This window comes from Oncorhynchus keta, chromosome 29 (assembly GCF_023373465.1).
Source record: "Oncorhynchus keta strain PuntledgeMale-10-30-2019 chromosome 29, Oket_V2, whole genome shotgun sequence".
In the NCBI taxonomy this organism is placed as follows: Eukaryota; Metazoa; Chordata; class Actinopteri; order Salmoniformes; family Salmonidae; genus Oncorhynchus; species Oncorhynchus keta.
Window position 1 is genome coordinate 23,524,564 of NC_068449.1, and position 16,699 is coordinate 23,541,262.

At 42.7% G+C, this 16,699-nt stretch overlaps 1 protein-coding gene across 9 annotated transcripts in view; it reads left to right on the top strand.

The window, feature by feature from the left end:
• Positions 1-16,699, top strand: part of LOC118362527 (60 kDa lysophospholipase-like) — a 63,553-nt gene that overhangs the window by 19,093 nt on the left and 27,761 nt on the right. For 8 of the 9 annotated variants that reach the window (XR_004821223.2, XR_004821221.2, XR_004821222.2 and 5 more), the window contains 3 exons: positions 4,790-4,901; positions 5,190-5,315; positions 5,400-5,483. Coding sequence is in view for 6 of the 9 variants with exons in the window: in XM_052486245.1 (XP_052342205.1) it covers positions 4,790-4,901; positions 5,190-5,315; positions 5,400-5,483 (322 nt within the window). In the remaining 3 variants the exon portion in view is untranslated. The remainder of the gene's footprint in view (positions 1-4,789; positions 4,902-5,189; positions 5,316-5,399; positions 5,484-16,699) is intronic. The other variant, XM_052486246.1, reaches the window with a different exon arrangement.

The window sequence follows — 16,699 nt, forward strand, 5'->3', positions numbered from 1 at the left end:
TGGTTCACCAACTACTTTGCAGACGACAAAGTTCAGTGTGTCAAATCAGAGGGCATGTTGTCCGGTCCTCTGGCAGTCTCTATGGGGGTGCCACAGGGTTCAATTCTCGGGCCGACTCTTTTCTCTGTATGTATCAATGATGTTGCTCTTGCTTCCGGCGCCGACAGAGATGGCCGCCTCGCTTCGCGTTCCTAGGAAACTATGCAGTTTTTTGTTTTTTTTACGTGTTATTTCTTACATTAGTACCCCAGGTCATCTTAGGTTTCATTACATACAGTCGAGAAGAACTACTGAATATAAGATCAGCGTCAACTCACCATCAGTACGACCAAGAATATGTTTTTCGCGACGCGGATCCTGTGTTCTGCCTTTCAAACAGGACAACGGAATGGATCCCATCCAGCGACCCAAAAAAACAACTCCGTAAAACAGGGAAACGAGGCGGTCTTCTGGTCAGACTCCGGAGACGGGCACATCGTGCACCACTAACTAGCATTCTTCTCGCCAATGTCCAGTCTCTTGACAACAAGATTGATGAAATCCGAGCAAGGGTAGCATTCCAGAGGAACATCAGAGACTGTAACGTTCTTTGCTTCACGGAAACATGGCTCACTGGAGAGACGCTATCGGAATCGGTGCAGCCAGCGGGTTTCTCCACGCATCGCGCCGACAGAAACAAACATCTTTCTGGTAAGAAGAGGGGCGGGGGCGTATGCCTCATGGCTAACGAGACATGGTGTGATGAAAGAAACATACAGGAACTCAAATCCTTCTGTTCACCTGATTTAGAATTCCTCACAATCAAATGTAGACCGCATTATCTACCAAGATAATCACAGCCGTATATATCCCCCCCAAGCAGACACATCGATGGCTCTGAACGAACTTTATTTGACTCTTTGCAAACTGGAATCCATTTATCCGGAGGCTGCATTCATTGTAGCTGGGGATTTAAACAAGGCTCATCTGAAAACAAGACTCCCTAAATTTTATCGAGCATATCGATTGCGCAACCAGGGGTGGAAAAACCTTGGATCATTGTTACTCTAACTTCCGCGACGCATATAAGGCCCTGCCCCGCCCTCCTTTCGGAAAAGCTGACCACGACTCCATTTTGTTGATCCCTGCCTACAGACAGAAACTAAAACAAGAGGCTCCCACGCTGAGGTCTGTCCAACGCTGGTCCGACCAAGCTGACTCCACACTCCAGGACTGCTCCCATCACGTGGACTGGGATATGTTTCGTATTGCGTCAGCTAACAATATTGACGAATACGCTGATTCGGTGTGCGAGTTCATTAGAACGTGCGTTGAAGATGTCGTTCCCATAGCAATGATTAAAACATTCCCTAACCAGAAACCGTGGATTGATGGCAGCATTCGCGTGAAACTGAAAGCGCGAACCACTGCTTTTAATCAGGGCAAGGTGACTGGTAACATGACCGAATACAAACAGTGCAGCTATTCCCTCCGCAAGGCTATCAAACAAGCCAAGCGTCAGTACAGAGACAAAGTAGAATCTCAATTCAACGGCTCAGACACAAGAGGCATGTGGCAGGGTCTATAGTCAATCACGGACTACAAGAAGAAATCCAGCCCAGTCATGGACCAGGATGTCTTGCTCCCGGGCAGACTAAATCACTTTTTTTCCCGCTTTGAGGACAATACAGTGCCACTGACACGGCCTGCAACGAAAACATGCGGACTCTCCTTCACTGCAGCCGAGGTGAGTAAGACATTTAAACGTGTTAACCCTCGCAAGGCTGCAGGCCCAGACGGCATCCCCAGCCGCTCCCTCAGAGCATGCGCAGACCAGCTGGCCGGTGTGTTTACGGACATATTCAATCAATCCCTATACCAGTCTGCTGTTCCCACATGCTTCAAGAGGGCCATCATTGTTCCTGCTCCCAAGAAAGCTAAGGTAACTGAGCTAAACGACTACCGCCCCGTAGCACTCACTTCCGTCATCATGAAGTGCTTTGAGAGACTAGTCAAGGACCATATCACCTCCACCCTACCTGACACCCTAGACCCACTCCAATTTGCTTACCGCCCAAATAGGTCCACAGACGATGCAATCTCAACCACACTGCACACTGCCCTAACCCATCTGGACAAGAGGAATACCTATGTGAGAATGCTGTTCATCGACTACAGCTCGGCATTCAACACCATAGTACCCTCCAAACTCGTCATCAAGCTCGAGACCCTGGGTCTCGACCCCGCCCTGTGCAACTGGGTACTGGACTTCCTGACGGGCCGCCCCCAGGTGGTGAGGGTAGGCAACAACATCTCCATCCCGCTGATCCTCAACACTGGGACCCCACAAGGGTGCATTCTGAGCCCTCTCCTGTACTCGCTGTTCACCCACGACTGCGTAGCCACGCACGCCTCCAACTCAATCATCAAGTTTGCGGACGACACAACAGTGGTAGGCTTGATTACCAACAACGACGAGATGGCCTACAGGGAGGAGGTGAGGGCCCTCGGAGTGTGGTGTCAGGAAAATAACCTCACACTCAACGTCAACAAAACTAAGGAGATGATTGTGGACTTCAGGAAACAGCAGAGGGAACACCCCCCTATCCACATCGATGGAACAGTAGTGGAGAGGGTAGCAAGTTTTAAGTTCCTCGGCATACACATCACAGACAAACTGAATTGGTCCACTCACACAGACAGCATCGTGAAGAAGGCGCAGCAGCGCCTCTTCAACCTCAGGAGGCTGAAGAAATTCGGCTTGTCACCAAAAGCACTCACAAACTTCTACAGATGCACAATCGAGAGCATCCTGGCGGGCTGTATCACCGCCTGGTACGGCAACTGCTCCGCCCACAACCGTAAGGCTCTCCAGAGGGTAGTGAGGTCTGCACAACGCATCACCGGGGGGGAAAAAAAAAAAAACATATGTTTGAGGATTGTGTCTGGAGCCAGGGATAATTAGTGTAGTGTCTTTAGGCCTTTGGTGAGGTGCTGAGGGGTAAGCCTGCTATTTGCCCTGCTGTTCTATTGAACCCCCAATTCAATGGTTTGCACCCTCCGCCCTCCAGCGTCTTGTCCCGTGTCTTAAAAATGAACAGCTGCTTAGCCCAGGCATAATCTCTTTATAGAGCGCAAGCAGGAGAATACGGGACGCCAACGTTACCTCCATCTGGAGGACATATTAATATGCATGTGTAACAGTATAGACTTTACGTCCGTCCCCTCGCCCCGACCTGGGAGCGAACCAGGGACGCTCTGCACACGTCAACAGTCACCCTCGAAGCATCGTTACCCATCGCTCCACAAAAGCCACGGCCCTTGCAGAGCAAGGGGAACCTCTACTTCAAGGTCTCAGAGCAAGTGATGTCACCGATTGAAACGCTACTAGCGCACACCATCACTAGCCATTTCACATCGGCTACACATGGGAGACCAGGATGAGCTGCCCCTGTCTAATTAGAACATGGGGTCTCGCTCTCGAACACACCCCTTTTCAACCCCCCTCCATACTCCCAAAAGGCACCCCTTACCCCTCTGCTAGGTAAAGTCCCCCCTTATCTCAGCTCGCTGGTCACCATAGCATCTCCCACCTGTAGCACACGCTCCATCTCTCTAGTCACCCCCAAAACCAATTCTTTCTTTGGCCGCCTCTCCTTCCAGTTCTCTGCTGCCAATGACTGGAACGAACTACAAAAATCTCTGAAATTGGAAACACTTATCTCCCTCACTAGCTTTAAGCACCAACTGTCAGAGCAGCTCACAGATTACTGCACCTGTACATAGCCCACCTAAAATTTAGCCCAAACAACTACCGCTTTCCAGACTGTATTTAATTTATTTATTTATTTTGCTCCTTTGCACCCCATTATTTTTATTTCTACTTTGCACATTCTTCAATTGCAAAACTACCATTCCAGTGCTTTACTTGCTATATTGTATTTACTTTGCCACCATGGCCTTTTTTGCCTTTACCTCCCTTCTCACCTCATTTGCTCACATTGTATATAGACTTGTTTATTGACTGTATGCCCTGGGGCGGCAGGGTAGCCTAGTGGTTAGAGCATTGGATTAGTAACCGAAAGGTTGCAAGTTCAAATCCCCGAGCTGACAAGGTACAAATCTGTCATTCTGCCCCTGAACAGGCAGTTAACCCACTGTTCCTAGGCTGTCATTGAAAATAAGAATTTGATCTTAACTGACTTGCCTAGTTAAATAAAATAAAAAAATTAAAAAATGTTTGTGTAACTCTGTGTCGTTGTATCTGTTGAACTGCTTTGCTTTATCTTGGCCAGGTCGCAATTGTAAATGAGAACTTGTTCTCAACATACCTACCTGCTTAAATAAAGGTGAAATAAATAAATAAAGAACACCCGCAAATTAGTAACTCCTCATACAGACTTCCCAGGGAGTCGCCCCCTCCCTCATCATGCCCATAATTCACACCCAGCACTTAGGAACTGGTTTGGGCACCCTGCTGCTGAAACAGAAGGCCCAACCAAATAGACTCTGTCTCGCTTCATGACGTAGGCTAGACTTGTTGTTCACTCTTTTCCTTGATCTTCTGCCTTTTCCTCATGTAAACAGAACCGGCTCCATGTCTTAATGAGTTTGTAAAGTAAACAGAATAACCAAGTCAAAAAGAGGGGTGTCTCTACACCCCTAAAGGGATTTAGCCACATTTGCTTAACCTGGATTGTTTGTGTGTCTATGTAAACTGTCTGCTCTGTTGATGCACAGAGCTTCTTTGGGTGTTTTCTGTAGATTTGGTTATTATAGGATGATTATGACTCAACTTGTCTTTTCCCAGGCTGTGCAAACAAAATAAGAGGATAGTGTACACTGTTTTAGAGTACAGTCCCTTGCTGGACTCTTGCAATATGACCACAGATGACTGGGCTACAATTGGGAAGGACATTGAGGTACTTGGTGTGGTCATTTTATTTATCTTGCACTACACATTAACCATAACCCTGACTTTTACCATTTACATAAGCAGAGGCATTATAATGCAATAAAACAACAATCTCAAGTCATCCACTGAAGTAAAAGTCAGTTGTCCCTTTCCTTTTATGTAAATGTACTGTACAGCTTTTGTATTAAATACAGTACTTATTTCAAGTAGCCTGTGGCAAGATGTAGGCTACACATGTTGACCTTGGAACCTTGGGTTCAAGTCTGATCCTGTTCTCTTTGTCTCTTGGTTCCAGAAACACTATGAGAAGTATGACGGTTTTGTCATTCTCCACGGCACGGACACCATGGCCTACACAGCATCCGCTCTGTCCTTCATGTGTGAGCATCTGGGGAAGCCTGTCATCCTCACCGGCTCCCAGGTACACCTGCCATCCATACAGCTAAACTGCTTCATAAAGATAAGATAACAGAAGGGTGAAATGTTGTTTTATGACCTCTTTCAGGTGCCGATCTATGAGATGAGGAACGATGGAAGAGACAACCTGTTGGGGGCGCTGCTGATCGCTGGTCAGTTTGTTATTCCTGAGGTGAGTAAGAGGAGGGAGGCACACTTCTTGGAGCAGCACTCACACACACCTGACTGCATGTCACCTGCACAATGTTGTCGAATAATCTTGGCCAAATATTCCCAGTTGCACAGTTTTAGATGAACAAATATATCACATTTCTCTCTAAATTGAACGTGTGTTCGTACTATTGTCCAAGCTGTTGACATGTGTCTAGCTTTTTAGCCTGCTATGGCAGTCTTCCCTGATTGATAAAGGTGTGAGGATTAACTTTGTTGGCAGACAATTAACCACACCTTCACCCCCTGTCGTAAATTAAGAGGGATAGAACTCTCCCACTGGCTCTATAGATGCAAGATTTGAATGTTTTTAAAAATACTTTTTTTATTGAATATCTGAAACAAACAACATACTTGCAGTGAAGCCGCTCAACAACGACAGTTGAAGTAATAAGTTTACATACACCTTAGCCAAATATATTTAAACTCAGTTTTTCACAATTCCTGACATTTAACCCTAGTAAAAATTCCCTGTCTTAGGTCAGTTTGGATCACCAATATATTTTAAGAATGTGAAATGTCAGAATAATAGTAGAGAGAATGATTTATTTCAGCTTTTTTTTCTTTCATCACTTTCCCAGTGGGTCAGATTTTACATACACTCAATTATTATTTGGTAGCATTGCCTTTAAATTGTTTAACTTGGGTCAAACACTTTGGGTAGCCTTCCACAAGATTCCCACAATAAGATGGTTGAATTTTGTCTCATTCCTCCTGACATAGTTGGTGTATCTGAGTCAGATTTGTAGGCCTCCTTACTCGCATACGCTTTTTCAGTTCTGCCCACAAATAGGGTTGAGGTCAGGGCTTTGTGATGGCCACTCCAATACCTTGACTTTGTTGTCCTTAAGCCATTTTGCCACAACTTTGGAAGTATGCTATGCATTGTCCATTTGACAGACCCATTGGAAGACCCATTTGCGACCATGCTTTAACTTCCTGACTGATGAGATGTTGCTTCAGTATATTCACATATTTTCCTTTCTCATGAAGCCATCTATTTTGTGAAGTGCACGAGTCCCTCCTGCAGCAATGCACCCCCACAACATGATGCTGCCACACCCGTGGTTCATGGTTGGGATGGTGTTCTTCAGCTTGCAAGCCTCCCCCTTTTTCCTCCAAACATGAAGATGGTCATTATGGCCAAACAGTTCTATTTTTGTTTCATCAGACCAGAAGACATTTCTCCAAAAAGTACAATATTTGTCCCCATGTGCAGTTGCAAATCGTAGTCTGGCGTTTTTATGGCGGTTTTGGAGACGTGGCTTCTTCCTTGCTGAGTGGCCTTTCAGGTTATGTTGATATATGACTCGTTTTACTGTGGATATAGATTATTTTGTACCTGTTTCCTCCAGCATCTTCACAAGGTCCTTTGCTGTTGTTCTGGGATTGATTTGCACTTTTCGCACCAAAATACGTTCATCTCTAGGAGACAGAACACGTCTCCTTCCTGAGCGGTATGACGGCTGCGTGGTACCATTGTGTTTATACTTGTGTAATATTGTTTGTTCAGATGAACATGGTACCTTCAGGCATTTGGAAATTGCTCCCAAGGATGAACCAGACTTGTGGAGGTCCACAATTTTTTTTCTGAAGTCTTGGCTGATTTCTTTTGATTTTCTCATGATGTCAAGCAAAGAGGCACTGAGTTTGAAGGTAGGCCTTGAAAAACATCCACAGGTACACCTCCAATTGACTCGATGTCACTTAGCCTATCAGAAGCTTCTAAAGCCATGACATAATTTTATGGAATTTTCCAAGCTGTTTAAAGGCACAGTCAACTTAGTGTATGTAAACTTCTGACCCACTGGAATTGCGATACAGTGATATAATCTGTCTGTAAACATTTGTTGGAAAAATGACTAGTGTCATGCACAAAGTAGATGTCCTAACTGATTTGCCAAAATTATAGTTTGTTATCAAGAAATTTGTGGAGTGGTTGAAAAACAGGTTTTAATGACTCCAACCTAACTGTATGTAAACTTCCGACTTCAACTTTACATCATACCAGTCATCCAACAGACTCCCATTCAGAGCCACACACAGAAGCATCCAGGGTCAATGCCCTGCTCAAGGGCACATTGACAGATCTCCCACCAGGCCAAAAAACGTGAACCCCAACCCTCCAAGATCCCGCCCCACAGTTCCCCAAAAGCTGTTTCGCAACCATTCGAGACCCCTCCCAAGAAAAAAGGAAAAAAATACAATTAATTCCATTCCCCACCCCGAAGAACCCCTCAATGCACCAACAACCAAGACTTAAATGTAAATGTAAATGTAGAATAAACTGTTCATCTAAAACTGTGCAACTGGGAAAAATACAGAAGAAAACGGCAAACAACAATGCAAAAAACAACATTTAAAACCAAGGACAACTTAAATCACAACAGCAATGCCATCTGTATATGTCTGTGTGCATGTCTGGCACTATTACATGCATATGTGTGCTCTTGTATGCATTTATTTGAGAGTGTGTGTATATGCATGTGTAGAAACACCTGCATGGCATCAGCCTCAGGCAAACCGGCATTAGTTGTAAAAACACTGCCCCTTAGTGTTATTCAAACATACTTTTTTATTATGTTTTATTTAGATTTTTTTAAACTTTTATCTTTGACCATCATTCTATCTCCTGCACAGAAACTCTACTCCTACTTGTCTCCAATTCCACGTCCCTTCCCTCAGCCCATCCCATCTATCTCTGCTGTCCACACACTTCGGGTTTCTTCGCAACACATATCTTTCAACTATGCTGTGATGTTTAACGTACAATTTCAATCTTTCTAATCGAATAGAATCCACAGATTGCGTGTTGAAGATTAATACTTTTACTAGTAATAGACTGATCCGGTCTCTCCAGATCTCCTAATAGTATTTTAGATCAATGCTATGCATTTTCAGCCATTCCTGAACCTGAGACCAGAAACAGCCTACCTTAGGGCAATACCAAAATAAATGGTTTATTGATTCTGTATCCTCACAACAAAATCTGAAGGACTTCATAGATTTTATGCCCCAAACATTTTGTTGGTGACAAGAGTTCTATATAATCATTTTAGCTGAAAAGCATGAAATCTTGACTCTTGCATTGTTTTATATATCAACTCATACACCCTGTACCATGGAATCGGTACATCAAAAATCTCTTCCTAACTATTTTGCAATCTGTATGGCACACTTGTCAACATCCTGGTCCTCAAATGAAGCTGGTATACTTTCCTATTTATGCTATTTTTATTCCTCCGCCAGTTTTGATCCTTTATATTGAGCAGACAGACCAGTTCCCTGCCTCCTTCCGCTGCCACCCGCCTCCTCCCTTTTTGGGGTAATGCTGTAATCAATTGGTTGTACTCTTGGATTGAGCAGACCTTCCTATACAATTCTGATAACTCCATGTAGGACATAACTCTACCATTCCAATTTACAATATAATTTAAGAACAAAATACAATTTTCAAACATCTTTCCCATAAATACAGGTATTTTATCAACCAGCAAATTTGAGTTCAGCCATAATTTTTGTTGTAATATTTGTTCTGTCTTTTCAGGGGATGAAATTGAAATTGTAGCCAGGTCTGCAATGCTTGTTTGAAGAAGAGAGAGACTTTGAAAAAAAGTATAATTTTCAATTAATCGAAAATGAGACATGGCAATCTGCACAAAAGGAAAAATGCCATTTTTAATCAATGGATGAGCTTTTCTTAGTAATCTACTTGAACCATTTAGGGTTCAAGTAAAACTTTTGAATAAGTGAAGCCTTTAGAGAGCGGTTTAGTGCTTTTATATTTAATCTCAACCCATCCTATTCATTATATAGATAGGCACGTTTTATTTTGTCTGGTTTAACTTCCCAAATAAAGCGAAATATTTTTTGCTCATATGATTTGAAAAAAAGAAATCATCAGGTGTAGACAGCGTCATAAGTAATTGAGCAAACTGAGATATGACTAAGGAGTTAATCAGGTCAATTTTTCCATAAATAGACAGGTATTTACCTCTCCATGGTTGCAGGATATTTTTACAACTTTTCTATTGAAATTCATTGTGTGTCTGATCAGGATGAACAATACCTGGTGCAATATCTGAGTGCTATGCATTTCGCTAGTATTTTTGCATCACAACATTGATGTGTAAGGGGCCTCAAGTTTTTTAGACTAGGTCTTTATATTTGCCATCTGGGTCTTGTTTTAATAATAGAGAAATCAGACCTACCTCCTGAGTACCTGACAGACTACCATTTCTATAGGAGTAGTAAAACCAATCTAACAATGGAGATTTTAGTATATCAAAAAATACTTGATATACCTGTACCAGTATGCCGTCAAGCCCTGGGGTTTTTCCAGACTGAAAGGATTTAATAGCCTCAAAGTTCTTCCTCTGTAATTTGGCCTTCGCACTGATCTTTCTGTTAATTTCCCATTTTCTATGTTATTTGGAAAGAATTCCTTACCATAATCTTCATTCAGTGGGAGAGGATGAAACGGAAAAGAGAACATCTGTCTAAAATAATTAGCTTCCTCTTTTAAAATATAATTAGGAGAATCATAGTTGACTCTGTCTTCAGTAACGAGTTTCTGCAAATTATTTTTGTTAGCGTTCCTGTATTGGAAATTCAGGGTGAAGTTTGTATATTACACTAGATCATTCTTGAATAAGTTCCTCAAGTTCTTTTTGTTTTTCCTCTAACTTATTTTGTATCTCTGTAGTATCGTTTTTATTGCTATCTACCTGTACTATTAGTTAATGGATTTCCCTTGTTAGTCTTGTCTCTTTAGGCAGAAACTGTTTTTTTATTGATGAATATTGAATTGACCGATATTTGAAGGTACATTTTTAAGGTATCCCTAACAATAAGGGGATTTGCTGAACCTATATTAAACTCGAAAAATTCAGTTATAAATTATTTTGTTCAAAATAGGTTGTCCTCCAGTAAACTTTGTTTACTTTTCCATTATCCCTGTCCATGTGTAAAATCTATAAGAGTTATGTGAATGCCAAATAGATGATGATCCGATCGCGTTCTGTCTCCTATTGAAACTTTTTTAACCTTTGACGCAAGAGAGAAAGAGACAAGAAAGTAGTCAAGACGACATAGCTTGATTAAATCTCCATGTATATCTCACTAGGTCGGGGTTTTTTAGTCTCCAAATATCCACTATTTCTAATGTGTCCATAATATTGGTGATTTCCTTAAGGGCACGGTGATGATAGTTTGTGGAGTGATTACCTTTACGGTCCATTGAGGTACTTAAAACCTCTTAGGCCGCCCCATCCCGCATGCGGGATCGTGACTACAGCCTCAAGCTCATTACCATAACGCAACATTAGCGATTTCTGAAAATTGCAAATGAAATGAAATAAATATGCCTGTCCTCAAGCTTATCCTTTTCTTAACAATCCTGTCGTCTCAGATTTTCAAAATATGTTTAGTAATTAGTTTCGGTAGCCAAATGCATAGTAACAAAACGGAACGTTGTGTCCTACACAAGCATCTTTCAGGAAAAACTGGACATCTGCTATGTAACTGAGAGTCTCCTCATTGAAACATCTGAAGTTCTTCAAAGGTAAATTATTTTATTTGATCCCTTTGCTGGTTTTTGTGAATGTTGCGTGTAATTCTCTGATCGCGCCCTCTGGATTATTGGATGCGTCCTCAGGAAACCCAGAAAAAAATATATTTTCACGCATGCTACGACTTTGTATGTCTAGTAGCGACTCCATCACCCTGTTTTCCCTGAGTAGACAATCCATGTTGGAATTTTGGATTTTTACCTTGGCTGTGAGTGCCTTGTTTTCTCCTTGGAGCATGAGAATTTCAAACTCCCCCTCAACCCTGTTACCTCCTCACACAACTTTTCCAGTGTTGCATGGATTCCAGCCAGAAAATCGTCCGTGTCTGTAGATGAATCTGTTTTTCCTTTTTTTTCTCGGGTTAAAGTTATTTTGTGAGGTTGTCGGATCTTTCCATGATGGAGTATGTTGTTCCTTCATAGCGTAAAGCTGTTGGTTCTCGTTGATTTCCCTCAGGATCTCCTTAGCTGCAACCAGTTGTTTGGCGAAAAGATAACAATGAGTCTTTCCCACGACGTCGACAGGGGTCTGTAGTACAGCCAACGAGCACTCGAGGAATCCACACAAAAAAATGGAACACAAACTTGCAGTCCCATCCATAAAGGCTAACCACGTCGTGGAGTCCTTCGCAATTAAACTTTAGTTCTGATGATTAAAATCGATTTAATGAAACAATGTTAATATAAACAACAAACCGAGTGTAGACAGTACAATGTTCTGTTGTGCGCTCTGATGACGTATCTGTATATCTGGTATCTGATGACGTATCTGTATATCTGGTATCTGATGACGTATCTGTATATCTGGTATCTGATGACGTATCTGTATATCTGGTATCTGATGACGTATCTGTATATCTGGTATCTGATGACGTATCTGTATATCTGGTATCTGATGACGTATCTGTATATCTGGTATCTGATGACGTATCTGTATATCTGGTATCTGATGACGTATATGCAGGCAGCTGTGTTGTTCCTGTAACAAAGATTGGAATGTCTTTGTTACAGAGACATTTTGCCACCCACATTTTTTTTGTTCAAAAAGTGAATACGGGAACAATATTTATAACATAGGAATGTTAAGAATGGTCCGTGGGGATCCTGTCATATTGCTTTTCATTTTGATGTCATTAAAAACTGTATAACGTAAATACTGTAACTTAGGAAGGAAATGCATTCTAGCTGTAAAGTTTCCATCCAATATTTACATTTACATTTAAGTCATTTAGCAGACGCTCTTATCCAGAGCGACTTACAAATTGGTGCATTCACCTTATGACATCCAGTAGAATAGTCACTTTACAATAGTGCATCTAAATCTTAAAGGGGGGTGAGAAGGATTACTTATCCTATCCTAGGTATTCCTTAAAGAGGTGGGGTTTCAGGTGTCTCCGGAAGGTGGTGATTGACTCTGCTGTCCTGGCGTCGTGAGGGAGTTTGTTCCACCATTGGGGGGCCAGAGCAACAAACAGTTTTGACTGGGCTGAGCGGGAACTGTACTTCCTCAGTGGTAGGGAGGCGAGCAGGCCAGAGGTGGATGAACGCAGTGCCCTTGTTTGGGTGTAGGGCCTGATCAGAGCCTGGAGGTACTGAGGTGCCGTTCCCCTCACAGCTCCGTAGGCAAGCACCATGGTCTTGTAGCAGATGCGAGCTTCAACTGGAAGCCAGTGGAGAGAGCGGAGGAGCGGGGTGACGTGAGAGAACTTGGGAAGGTTGAACACCAGACGGGCTGTGGCGTTCTGGATGAGTTGTAGGGGTTTAATGGCACAGGCAGGGAGCCCAGCCAATAGCGAGTTGCAGTAGTCCAGACGGGAGATGACAAGTGCCTGGATTAGGACCTGCGCCGCTTCCTGTGTGAGGCAGGGTCGTACTCTGCGGATGTTGTAGAGCATGAACCTACAGGAACGGGCCACCGCCTTGATGTTAGTTGAGAACGACAGGGTGTTGTCCAGGATCACGCCAAGGTTCTTAGCGCTCTGGGAGGAGGACATAATGGAGTTGTCAACCGTGATGGCGAGATCATGGAACGGGCAGTCCTTCCCCGGGAGGAAGAGCAGCTCCGTCTTGCCGAGGTTCAGCTTGAGGTGGTGATCCGTCATCCACACTGATATGTCTGCCAGACATGCAGAGATGCGATTCGCCACCTGGTCATCAGAAGGGGGAAAGGAGAAGATTAATTGTGTGTCGTCTGCATAGCAATGATAGGAGAGACCATGTGAGGTTATGACAGAGCCAAGTGACTTGGTGTATAGCGAGAATAGGAGAGGGCCTAGAACAGAGCCCTGGGGGACACCAGTGGTGAGAGCGCGTGGTGAGGAGACAGATTCTCGCCACGCCACCTGGTAGGAGCGACCTGTCAGGTAGGACGCAATCCAAGCGTGGGCCGCACGCTTGATGCTAATATAATATGAAGAACGAGGAAACTATGTTTAAGATAGCAATGTGTTTTGGTTTCCTAATGAGATAATGGTTTTTCATGTCCCTGGCACATTAACTAAGCCACGCCCCTAATGAGGTCAGAAGAGTGTCAGTGTGATGGAACCGCCTTTCCGGCCAGAGTGCTTAAAAGGATTCGCTAAGAATTAACATTCCAGACCAGCAGACGGACAGCGTGAGCTGAATGTTACGAATGGTTGATAGAGGAAATTATGGTTGAAATTATTAATTATGTATACATTATTGATTAGAACCATTTATTCTAATATTATTATGTTATGGTATGAAAAGTATGGGTTCTTGGTTCTAGGCTGTTACTGAAAATGTAAGCAGAACAAATTAATTGTCTGTGCCTCTTGGGAGGTTTAAGGGATGGAGATGCTATAGCTTTTCAGACAGATAAGAAAGGTTTGGGTGGTGTTCCATTAGTGGAGAAAAGTATATCTTTTAGACAGTTTGGAATGTAGTTTATGGGGGGGTAGAAGAAGAGTTCCAGACCTAAAAACAATGTGCTCTTGTGAGAATCGGAGAGAGGGTGGGAAACTGATGATGTTATTTCCAGTTTATAACCTGTGGAAATGTGTGTATGCATTTAGTACTCTCTGGAATTAAACGCTCTTACCTGACTTTTAAGACTGGTCTCGATCTACTTCATACATAATTAATGAACTTACACCTCATTAATGAATTACAAACGAGTGCGAATTTGGTTTTGGCTGTAAAACAATAAGGAATTTAGAAATTCCTCTGTCAATTTGGTCCTTCGAGCCGGATCTAAATACCTCTCCCTGTGCCTGGAGGTAGTACGCTGGAAAATCGTGCACGGACGAGTTTTTGACTCGTTTTACTAAAGACCTGACCTCTGAATTGAGGTTAAAATTGAAACAGGCCGGCATATTATCACAGAGGACAGAGAGGGTGACTAGATTCAAACGAACAATGCTTATCCCAGTCGGCAGCAGGTAAAGTAGCCTTTATTCTCGAATTTGGGAGGGATTATTTAGGATATTTATTGATTAAAATGTTATGAAGGAGTTGAATTTGATCAATAATAGGTGCTTGAATATTCCGAACAAATAGAAATGGGTTTCTACCGGGGGTATTAACCAGGATATCGATAAAAAGGAAGCAGGTCCGAAATTGACCTGAGGTAAGGGGCGCTACCATCAAATAAACTAGAGCTTAATAAAGCCTGGTCTTGCAAGCCAGAAGGATTATTAAGGAGTGATATAGTACTCATTGGAGAATTAGGACGCTTGTTCCGTACAAATAGGATGGCCAATAATTCAATAAACATACCTAAATAAAGTTTTTACCTAATAGTCTATCTGTATATGGGAAGTAGTCTGACTGTGGAAAGTAGCAGATAGATATGTTAAAACAGGTGAGGATAAATTAGGCTTGGTGAGAAGGCAGGGTAATTCTAGGCGAACAGAATAATTGAACCTGTACGATGCTGAAAGAAATTAATATCAAATGATAAGTGATTAGTCTAGAGTAGTGAGATTTGAGACATTAACGTTGAAAGTCCCAAAAGGATTATCCTATGGGTGAAATGGGATGTCCGATCAAAAGTCTTCTATAGACGTGGTTCACAGGAGAGGTCAACTTAGTCTAGAGTAGTGAGATCCGAGACTTTAACGTTGAAAGTCTCAAAAGGAATATCCTATGGGTGAAATGTGATGTCCGATCAAAAGTCTTCTATGGACGCGGTTCACAGGATGGAAAATACATACTGATTATTTTTAAAGGAACACACACATAGGCAGACAGAAGAATAACTACAAGTAACTAAGTAACGGTAAATTACAAATTTATAGAACTGCACGCACATAGAATTTAAAAATGATATAGAAAGTGATTAGATACCATAGCTACAAGGGAACGGCAAGGATTATGTGGATCCCGCTGAAGCCGAGAGAGGTATAGGTAGGTAAGGTTGGAGAGCAGAGAAGTTTTAGAAGGGGAGCCAGGACGAGCAAAGATAACATAGTGTGTAGATAACAGTTACTGAGTGGAGACAAAAGCGAGAATTGGACATGTGGAAAATGAAAGGGACACTCCTAAATGATAATGTCAGACATAAGGATAATTCACTAAATCTTACCTAAGTCATTGTGTAAGAATAAGGCAAGGTTGTTACCTGGGCAGAGCCAGGTAACAAAGGGGGGATGGGTAAATAGTGTTCGAGAATAGGATGTGACCTACGGGATAATTAACTAATACATTTTTTTTTTTTAGCTAATAAACAGAACGAATAAGAAACTGTTTTATTAACCAAACCTGTATGTCCAAGAGTTTATGCACTACAGGTGAACTACAGGTGAAGTCACTCAATCCAGTCCCATAGGCCACCCGGATTCATATCGCACTGCGGGAGGGTAAGATACATTTTACTCTGTCGAACAATAACAGAGTTCGAGAGGAGAACTGGAATTAACAGAATTCTGGGGGCCATCTCTCGAATGAAAAATACCTTACCTGTCCTTTCCTCACTGTTGTTGTTCATAGAAGTGAAAATGTGTCTGGCTCTTGCTAAGCGATGTGTTCTAGGGGAGAGGGTGGGGCTTCACATGGGAGCTGTTCGTCTGAAGCTGTTTTATCGTGGGTGACATATTCCTGATACAGCACGTCCTACTAGATATGCGGAGAGTGGTAATTTGACCCATGGTTTAGACGGTGAGGATTTTGTTCCAAAATAGAAGAGATATCGGTGCAGGTTCCCATATTGATCGTGGACACAGGTCATACCCCATGGGGAGAGAGGGCTATATGAATCCACTCACCCAGTATAGGAAAAGGTAGAGTGGAGTGGCATAAGGAAATGCTTAACTCTTTAAATAAGAAATGAAAAGGATCAAGGGTTGTGGTAGGGAGATGACCAGGTCTTGGTCGACACCCTAGTACGGTTCTGGGTAGAGGAGTGTGGGTCGGTATGGTAAAGCTGTTCATGAAAGCAGGAATGCCAGATAATGACAGTTGTATTGATTTGCACTATTTATATCCCCAGGTTCCCCTTACATCAAGACTTCCTCCCTTTACTGTGACGAGAGGAGAATATTACTGTTTGGCCAGATACAGTACACATGGGAAATACGTGGGGGAAGTTAGTACTTGCAATAAGACAGAGAATATGACCACTGACGAGACCATGTCTGAATTGACAGGCT